The sequence below is a fragment of the Electrona antarctica genome (genome assembly GCF_951216825.1).
Source record: "Electrona antarctica genome assembly, chromosome: 15".
NCBI classification, from domain to species: Eukaryota; Metazoa; Chordata; class Actinopteri; order Myctophiformes; family Myctophidae; genus Electrona; species Electrona antarctica.
Genome location: NC_136796.1, coordinates 6,354,111 through 6,364,662, shown reverse-complemented (window position 1 = coordinate 6,364,662; position 10,552 = coordinate 6,354,111). Strand labels below are relative to the sequence as shown.

Here is a 10,552-nt window from a genome sequence, read left to right as displayed (position 1 = left end):
GATTGGTTGAGCTTTGCATAATGTTAGTGCCACATGAGCTTATAAGTGGGTAGGAACCGTAGCCTAACTAACCAACCCATTATTCTCGTTGATCTACTGTTCGGAGGAGCTCTATCTCAAGACTTTTCCGCACATACTTTTAATCGAGACACCTTGCTTAGCGAAGTGCCTGTGAAGGAAATGCGGTGTCATTTGAAACAAACAGTTACTGTGGGAGTCTTGTTTCTAGTGGCAGTGGCTATTCTCAACAAGGTCTCAAATGCATCGCCAGATTTGACATGGCCGTCCACTATGTCGTTGAGCAGCGAGGATTCTTGGATCAAACAGGGAGGTTTCAACATCTCTTATCAGCTCCTGGCTGGGGTGCCAGCTGGAAACCACAGGTTCCTAGCTATTGGTTTAGCATCAGTGAAAAGAATGAACGGCAGCTATCTTCTCGACACCCTGCACTCCATATTCAGCCATTCGTCCCAGGAAGAACGCTCCGCCATGGTGGTGGTGTTACTGCTGCCGGAGTTCGATTCCCTCTGGAGAGATGGAACGGTGCGGGAAATCAGAGCTGCGTTCACCTCAGAGCTAGAGCAGGGGCAGCTGCTGGTGATACATGTTCCTCTGCAGTATTACCCCCCTCTGACAAGACTGAAGAGGAACTATAATGATCCTGCCGACCGGGTGTCTTTCCGCTCCAAGCAGAACATAGACTACTCCTTCCTGCTTCACTACAGCGCCGGTCTCAGCCAGTACTACCTCCAGCTGGAGGATGACGTGGCCGCAGCGCACAACTTCCTGTCTACCATCGGCAAACGTGTCCAGGAGCAAAACGCAAAGGGTGTCAAGTGGGCAACGCTGGAGTTCTCTACACTGGGCTACATTGGAAAACTGTACCGTTCTGCCGAACTCCCTCAGTTGGCACGCTTACTCTTTGTCTTCTACCAAGAAATGCCCTGTGACTGGCTGCTGGTTCACTTCTACAGGTTGATGACCCAGAACGAGCCTATCCGCTTGAAGCCCTCGCTATTCCAGCACATGGGAACGTTCTCCGCCTTTAGGGGCAACTACAACGCATTAAAGGATAGGGACTTTGAAGAGTGGCCCGACTCCAATCCCTCAGCAGAGGTCTTCACTGACATGTCCTTCTATCGGAACCACGTCCCCAGTGAGGCCTGGAATCCCGGAACTGGATTCTTCTGGGGTCATTCCCCAATCAAAGGAAATTACCTGACGGTGGTTTTTAAAGATCCCGTTGTGGTGACAGGAATCTCAGTGAAAACGGGGTCCTCTGGAAAAGACCGGCTGCAGTCGGCAGTGGTGGAACTTGGCAGTGAGCCTGTCACAACAGAGAATGGAGTGAAAAGTTGTAAAAAGTTCCATCTGTTGGGGTCCATGGAGATGGGGCGGTTTGTCATGGAAGATGTGGGGAAGCAGCACGGCTCTGCATCGGCCTGTCTGAGGATTCAAGTCACAGCCGATCAGAATGACTGGGTTGTGATCCAGTCAATCAGGGTGACAACATATTAGGATTGCCTCAACACCAGGAAACTTTACAGGTTAAATTTGAATTCAAACCAGATAGGCCTATCTCACAGCATTTCCCCGCCCCCTTTCCACACCCCCTTTTGGAGCTAATGGTGTTATTTTTTCTGCGGTCCTTAGACCGCAGAAAAAGAGGTATTTTCACAAGCCACAAACTACCGTTTTGTAAAGGTACTTATTTGAGTTGTTATACCATTGTGTTTTCTTCATATTATTATCGGTCTTTGACATTTAACATTAGGAAAAAAAGTGTAAATGCCTAATGTTAAATGACACCACTAGCTACCGGAAGGGGGCGTGGAAAGGGGGCTGTGAGATAGGCCTATTGGTCATTTATCTGGTCATTTTCATTTTGTTAAATAATTATTTGTGCCTGTTTCTGCCATAGAATGTACAGTAAAGAGAGACAGGAGGAGGAGTGCTGAGAGAGAGAGAATGATATGCAACCAACATTTGAGGGACAGAAGTATCGCTTGTGTGGGACAAGTGGGACAGGGTTTTGCAACTTTTTACTTCACCACATTTCAACCTTCAATCTTCATATAATAATCTGCTCATTTCGAAGGATATTTTATTCATTTTAGACATCCTACTATAAATGCACCCGTCTCTGTACGTGTACGGGGACATGCAGTAAAGGCCGGCCATCGGGAGTCGAACCCACGGCACACTGCCAGACTGGATTACCAGCCAAGGTGCCTGGACCACTGAGCCATGGCCCAGGCCACCAACTTCATACACACACATTGAGTCGGTCAGTTGTCCACAAAAGGCTCTGGTCAGGCTCTGCCAGTGGACCTAATGAGCCTGAAGCTGAGTTCAGACCTGAATATATATTCACCTGGACTCGGTGCTCTACGCTCAGGCACCGATCTACCGCTCTACGCTCAGGCACCGATCTACCGCTCTACGCTCAGGCACCGATCTACCGCTCTACGCTCAGGCACCGATCTACCGCTCTACGCTCAGGCACCTCGACTCTGCTCTACGCTCAGGCACCTCGACTCTGCTCTACGCTCAGGCACCGATCTACCGCTCTACGCTCAGGCACCGATCTACCGCTCTACGCTCAGGCACCGATCTACCGCTCTACGCTCAGGCACTCGGTGCTCTACGCTCAGGCACCGATCTACCGCTCTACGCTCAGGCACCGATCTACCGCTCTACGCTCAGGCACTCGGTGCTCTACGCTCAGGCACCGATCTACCGCTCTACGCTCAGGGTGCTCTACGCTCAGGCACCGATCTACCGCTCTACGCTCAGGCACTCGGTGCTCTACGCTCAGGCACTCATTTAGTTTAGTCACATTTTAGTCACCCGGAATGTTTTAGGGTTAGTCTAGTTTTAGTCGACTAAATATCATAAGATTTTAGTCGACTAAATCAACTGTAGATTTAGTCGACTAAAATGTGTTTTGGCGGGCCTTGATGCCGTCATAATGACGCCCACAACGCTGCGACGCGTTGTGGGCTTGTAGATCTGCTATTTTCAGCATGCAACTAATTGTAAAATGACTTATACTGGATCTCTTGTCCACTAGTCCCTTCCTAACATTTTAGTCTAGTTTTTATTTGTTGACGAAATTGTCAGCATATTTAGTCTTAGTTTTAGTCATCATAGCTTAGTTTTCATTTAGTTTCCATTTAGTTTTCGTCAGTGGAAAAAGGCAGTCGACGAAAATTTTTCGTCTTAGTTTTAGTCGACGAAAACAAACACTGGATCTAATAATGAAACATTCTGCATAATGACTCCGTAGTCTGTGCGTGTGTGTGTGCACAGTATGCACCTCTGTGACTGTGGCGTCTGCGTATGTACAGTGTATGTTTGTGTCATTGAATGCATGCTTGCATTATCTGCACATGCGTCCGCAAATTCCTTGTACCACACACGGACACGCCTCGATGACACGAGACAAGCTCTCAGACGTGTGTGTGTGTGTGTGTGTGCGTGTGTGTGTGTGTGTGTGTGTGTGTGTGTGTGTGTGTGCGTGTGTGCGCGTGTGCGTGCGCCACTCATTATGCACTAAAAAACCACGCGGATAACACCAAGCCACATTAGTAGGCTCGACACTGTCTGTGTCCATTTGGCACTTCTGCTGCTGATGATGATGTGGCTGCTGCACGTTTGTGTTGCTCAGACCCAATTAGAGCAGACTGGGTCCCCGCCCGGGGGCGTCTGGTTGGCACCGTGGCACTGTGGCAGAGGGCAAAGTAAAAACATGGCAGAGGCTGAGTCCAACAAAACACAGACAGAACGACAGACAGACAGACATAATTAGACCCAGTAGTAGTGGTTCTCAAGCATTTTAATTTCAACAACTCTGAGACTCTGAGAATGTATATGTATAATGTATATGAATCCATCTGCATGCATCTTGCATTAACACATACAGTAGCAGATCTACAAGCTCGTAGCACAGCACAAAGTGACGCGATATGAGCTTGTAGATCTACGATTTTTGAAAAACGGTGATTATTATTATTATTTTTGAGTGGTGTAAACCACTCCTACAACTGGCTTTGTTAGTTTACGTGTCTGTCTGTCTGTCTGTGCTCAAAAAATGAGCACGGTTGCTATGGTCACCCAGTTCACACGGGTGTGATTTCATTACGTCAGACATTACGTCAGACCACAGTTGATCAGTCTATATAAGACCTTACACCACTCAGTTCACACGGGGGTGATTTTTTTTTTATCCCACGATTTTGTAACCCATTTTTCACCCTTGTGTCAATTATCTAATCATGTGATCCTGGGCTCTGCACACCCTCCGCCAACCTAGTCCCCATATATGGGGGACATGGGGAGAGCAACGGACTTGAACTCATGCTTCCTTCATGCCTGAGTGTATAAGTTGCTCCTGTACACCTGACAGGGGGGAGTTTCCCTGGTTGGAAAACGGTGAAAATTTTAAGTATAATTTTAAATAGTTGAATATATATATATATATATATATATATATATATATATATATATATATAGATTCAAGAATTTATTTGCCATGTCAACAAGTTGATAGGAATTTGTCTTGGTTCATACTCAACATATACAGACAAGTTGAGACAACCATAGAAACAAAAAGGACAATACAATACAAAAACCAGCAGCATAGGGAATTACATTCAGTTTTTAAAGTGCTATATGCATATTGCTACATACATACATCTAGTTCAGATGTCTAATGGCTACGAGGTAAGTGCTTTCTCTGAAGCGAGATGTTGAGCTCTTGATGCTTCTATATCTCCTGCCTGATGGGAGGAGATTGAAGAGGTAATGTGCAATGATTTTTTTTGCCTTCCTAATTATTCTGGTGGAATAGAGTGAGGAAAGTGTAGGGAGGCTACATCCAATAGTTTTTGATGCGTGACGTACTACTCTTTCCAGCTTCGATTTGTCTTGAGAGGTTGTGTGACCAAACCAGACAAGCATGGAGAAGGTAAGAACACTTTCAATAGTGGCCCTATAGAAGTGAGTCATGGCTGCTTGGCTGACTTTAAACTTCTTAAGCTGCCGCAGGAAATAGAGACGCTGGTGTGATTTGCTTATTATGAGACTGGTGTTGAGATCCCATGATAAGGATTCATGGATGGTGGTCCCTAGGAACCGGAAGGAGGAGACTCTTTCTACCTCTTCCCCATTGATGAAGAGGGGGGGAGGGGACTCGAGATCTTCTTCCTAAAGTCTATGAACATCTCTTTGGTTTTAGAGATGTTTAGAATCAAGTTGTAACTCTCACACCATCTCACCAGCTCCTCTACTGCTCTGCGGTAGTCGGATTCATCATCGTTGGTAATAAGACCTACTAAAGATGTGTCATCCGCAAACTTATACATCATAACTGTACTAAAGTGAGATTGACAGAAATGAGTATATAATGAGTACAATAGTGGAGAAAGGACACAACCTTGGGGGGCCCCAGTGTTTAGGAGCCTAGACAGCGAGACGAGATCACCTATTTTGACCACCTGTTTCCTGTCACATAAAAAGTTAAAGATCCATTTACATAGAGGACGCCTAGCTCCTATATATATACACCTGTCTGTATATATTTTTTAAAGCAAACTTTCTTCTTTTTTTTGGTAAACTTTATTTTTACATTTAAAGCAAACCTTTTTAAGTCAAATCGTTGCTTCTGGAGGAATGTCCGAAACTGTTACTTTTCAGGAATCAAATTCAAAACTAGCAGATCTACAAGCTCCATTCGAGCTTGTTAATCTGCTCCTTTTGATGCTTTTGTGTAGTATGATCAAGTAGGGCGTAGCGGCAATATCCATAATATAGGGAGGCCAGGTTGAATACAGTTTCAAGGAGACCGCACTGAACGCATTCAATATATTAAAGGGCCACTTCACCCCTTTTGCAAACAGATCTTATTTTAATGATGTTTGGGAGACAAGAAACACTTCCCTGTTTTTTTTTTTTTTGGGGTGGCGGTGGCTCAGGGGTAGAGTGGCTGGATGGAGACCGCAAGGTTGCCAGTTCGAACCTGGGCTCCCCCAGAGTTAGTGTCGAAGTGTCCTTGAGCAAGACACTGAACCCCAAATTGCTCCTGATGTGCTGGTTGGTGCCTTGCATGGTTTCTTCCACCATCGGTGTGTGAATGGGTGAATGTAATCTATGTAAAGCGCCTTGGATAAAGGCGCTATATAAATGCACCATTTACCACTTTTTTTATGTGGGTAATATGTGTTTTTAGATATTTTAGTATTTCAAAGTGTCCATGATGTCACGGACGCGTCCCCGTTTTTACTACCCCGTTTCGCACCAGTAAGGGGAAGGAGGGGCGGCGGGGGGGCAAGGCGACGGCCCTAGTTACAGTTAGTTGAATCGTCAAAATCCAGAATGAAAACATTATTTGAGGTAAACGAGTAACTGCCTGTGTATGTATATTCACAAAGACACTGAATATGTTACTCGTACTGACTTACAGCATGATGAAATTGAAACTGTGTGGGTTGAATTAATTTTCAAAAAGGCTAGATCAGTATTAGTGGGCACCGTCTACAGACCGCCTGACCAACATGGGTTCTATGATATACTTGAGGGGTGCTTAGCTGAGGAGGAATGTGTAGAGAAAATCCTGATTGGCGACTACAATACAGACATGCAACGTAAGGAAGCACCTGTGTTTAAGTCATTCAGTAAGTTCTGTGATCTACATAGTGTCAGTCAGCTAATTACCCAACCCACTAGAGTGTGTGATTCTACTCAAACTGTCATTGATCTCATTCTGTCCTCGGACAAATCCAGAATCTCCAAGAAAGGGGTTATTGTATGTGGGCTTAGTGATCATTTTATGATATTCTGTACCCGCAAAATACAAAAACTTAAGACCGGCTGCCACAAAACAGTCATATCAAGGGACCTCAAAACCTACTCTAGTGAGGTCTTTAACCAAGTATTGGAGAGTCTGGATTGGTCCGATGAGCTTAAAAGCACACTTGTTGAAGAAGCTTGGCTTGGCTTCAAAACCAAATTTACATCAGTACTGAACAACATGGCTCCTTTGAGAACCACCAGGGGCAAAACCCGCTCGGAACCATGGATGAATTCGGACATACTGGCTGCAATGAAAGCCAGAGACAAAAAATGCTCTGAAGTTCTAAAATGCAAGTCAAAGCTAGCCAAGCGCTTCGACAGTGTTCGCCAAGCTCGTTTGAACAACCTTAATACACAACGAATCAAACTACGAAACAGTGTAACTGCCATGACCAAATCAGCTAAAAGTAACTTCATTAATGATAAAGCTCAGGAAAACAAAAACAATCCTCATGAGCTCTGGAAGCTACTAAACAATCAACTAAGCTATGGTCAGAAACTAAAAACCAGATTTTCGAACATAAACATCAAATCTGACAACACTCTCATCACTGACAACCTTGATGTGGCCAACTACTTGAATATCTTCTTTACAAACATAGCAACAACTCTGGTTAACAAACTGCCCTCCCACTCTGGGCTCTTTGGTGTAGAGCACATTACAACCTTCTACAAAAACCTAGGTGTTTGTAAAGACGATTTTAAACTAGTTATGGTAACAACTGATGAGATAATTAAGAAACTGAGTGCCCTCCAACCCCACAAGGCCACAGGCCATGACAACATTCCCTCCAAATTTCTCAGAGACTCAGCCATCTCTATAGCTCCAATCATCACCCACATAGTAAACCTCTCCATCAAACAGGGACAGGTCCCCCAAGATTTCAAACTGGCCAAAGTAACCCCCTTGCACAAGAAAGGGAGTAAATTAGACCCCGGCAACTACCGCCCTATTTCTATTCTTAGTTCCATCTCGAAAGTGATGGAAAAAATAGTCTATGAACAGGTTGAAAAGTATCTTGCCACTAACAAATTATTGTACGAGTTCCAATCTGGCTTCAGAACATCCCACTCCACGGACACATGCCTTCTCTATTTAAGCGACCACATCAAACAAGAGGTGGACGCTGGCAAATACTGCGGCATGGTCATGCTGGACCTCCAAAAGGCTTTTGACACCGTGAACCACTCCATACTGGTTAACAAGCTAAAAGCAATTGGTTTCGATAGCACATCAGTGAGCTGGATGCAATCCTACCTGGAGGGGAGAGAACAGATGGTGGAAGTGAACGGAACACTGTCCCCCCCCCTCCCAGTGAGCTGTGGCGTTCCACAAGGAAGCATACTAGGGCCTCTACTGTTCCTAATATATGTAAACGACATGACTTCAGCCTGTGACTGCAACTTGTTCCTGTTCGCAGATGACTCAGCACTGCTGGTCTCGGACAGGGACAAACTGCAGGTTGAAAATGCCCTCAGCTCTGAACTCGGTAGAATCTGCACCTGGCTCGCTGATAACAAACTATCTTTACACCTGGGAAAAACTGAATCCATTCTCTTTGGCTCTATTAGTAATCTCAGCAAGGCAAATGGCTTCTTGGTTAGAGTGGGTGACAATGTTATCACACGTAAAGATGAAATTACCTACCTAGGTTCCATCCTGGAGGCTAATCTTTCCGGTGATAAAATGGCCACCAACGTAATCAAAAAAGTCAACCATAGAACAAGATTCCTCTACAGGATCTCCTCACTGGTCAACAAAAACACCTTGAAGACCTTAACAGGAGCCCTTGTACAGGGTTTCTTTGACTATGCATGCACCTCCTGGTACCACAGCACCTCAAAGGCCCTTAAAACCAGGCTCCAGACTTCCCAAAACAAACTGGTCAGGCTCCTACTTGATCTAGCCCCCCGAACCCACCTCACCCCTGCCCACTTCGACAGGCTGGAATGGCTTAGGGTCGACGACAGAGTACAGCAACTTGCAATGGGTCTGGTCCACAAGATTCGATACACCACCAAGATACCCATGTACCTGTCTAGATACTTCCTTAATGTTAACGAAGTCCACACCCACAACACCAGAGGGAGTGCAACGAACCATGTACAACCCAGATTCGGCACAAACAAGGGACTAAATTCTTTTCGCTCCTATGCCACCAAAATGTGGAACGCCCTACCAACTGTCATTAAGACATGCGAATCCCTTGACTCCTTCAAAACCGCTCTCAAAGGGCACCTACGGATGGCTGCAATTCGAAACTGGCCCCCGTAAAATCTGAATCCCCCCCCCGCCCCCCCCTTTTTTCCCCTCACTGTATATATTTATTTTCCCTTTTTACCTCCTTTTTGATGAATTCCTGTTCTGTCTATAGAAGTGTCTATTTGTACGTCTCTAAATGTTTTGATGATTTGAACATGGTGGACCCTGTTGGAAACAAGTGTAATGCTTAATTGGGTCGTCCACTCACAGTTAACAGCCTTTGTATTGAGTTTGTGCTTGAAATGTACTGTAATTCTGCAAACTGTTAATAAATTCTTCAATCAATCAATCAATCAATCTTCTTGGACAAATATAAAAAGATACTCCTATGGAAATTCGAAGTTTCTTTCAACACCAAAGTTTTTATTTGTGTTTCTTTCAACACGTTGTGCTTCACAAGTTCACGTTCCACAGCCGTCTGCCTTGACTTCTGTGTGCGCTGACTGCGGCGGGCACGGTGTGGGCTAGCCCCTCCCTCCCCTCACTGGTGCGAAACTGGGTAGTAAAAACGGGGACGCGTCATGGACACTGGGCTCACTTACTTCCTGGACTACATGTTGTCTCAGTAAGACAGCCCTCCCCCAATCCACAAGGAGGAACAGTGCACCAAAGCATTGTGGGAATTGTAGTGACATCATGGACACTTTGAAATAGGCTACTAAAATATCTATTAAAAAAAACATATTACCCACATAAAAAAGCCCATGAAAGTGTTTCTTGTCTCCCAAACAAAACATCATTAAAATAAGATCTGGTTGCAAAAGGGGTGAAGTGGCCCTTTAAGGTGTAATTAGTCGAGGTCACACCAACAGATGGGGTACACCCACCCACCCACCACCACCACCACAGCCCACCAAAACACAGTGCCACGTTCTCACCCGCTCATCCTCTTCATAGAGTCACATCAGGGTCACTGCACCATTGTAACGGAATGGGTTCAAACGCAGGGCTCCTCGGAGGTATAGTAATAGCCCCCCCCCCCCCCAAAGCGCTAATGATCTGGAGTGCTCTTCTTTTTTTGGGAATGCATTCAGCTGTGTAATCGGGTTAGCAGGTTCACGCTCACGGCTGCTTCAGAAATCTGTCGTGCTGCCCGTCCGTCTGCTGAACATAATATACAAAACGGGAACAGCGGTCCCCTGAAGCTATAAAGAAAGAAACGTAAACTTTGGAGGAAGACCGCCCACGATCCTTGAGATCTTGTCATGTTGTTCTGCCAATTGTTTCCCCCCTGAAACTCACGCTTTTTGCTGTTGGTTTCACATGGATCCGCTTAAATCAGTGGTTTTCAACCAGTGGTCCTTGAGGGGCAAAGCAAAAAGCAAAGTTACTATATTTACCCAGGGTAACTGGACTAAGCATCAGATACTTGTTTACAGCCAGGCCCTGCTCATAGAACATTTCATGGTAGTGGTTCAATGCCTTGCTCAAGGGCAC

At 45.4% G+C, this 10,552-nt stretch overlaps 1 protein-coding gene across 1 annotated transcript; it reads left to right on the top strand.

Moving 5' to 3' along the window:
* Nucleotides 1–291: 291 nt before the first annotated feature.
* Nucleotides 292–1,518, top strand: LOC306938721 (alpha-1,3-mannosyl-glycoprotein 4-beta-N-acetylglucosaminyltransferase C-like; the record flags this gene model as incomplete). Its single annotated transcript, XM_079522987.1, has 1 exon — nucleotides 292–1,518. The coding sequence occupies one exon, from the start codon at nucleotides 292–294 to the stop codon at nucleotides 1,516–1,518; it is 1,227 nt and encodes a 408-aa protein (XP_079379113.1).
* Between the last annotated feature and the right edge of the window lie 9,034 nt (nucleotides 1,519–10,552).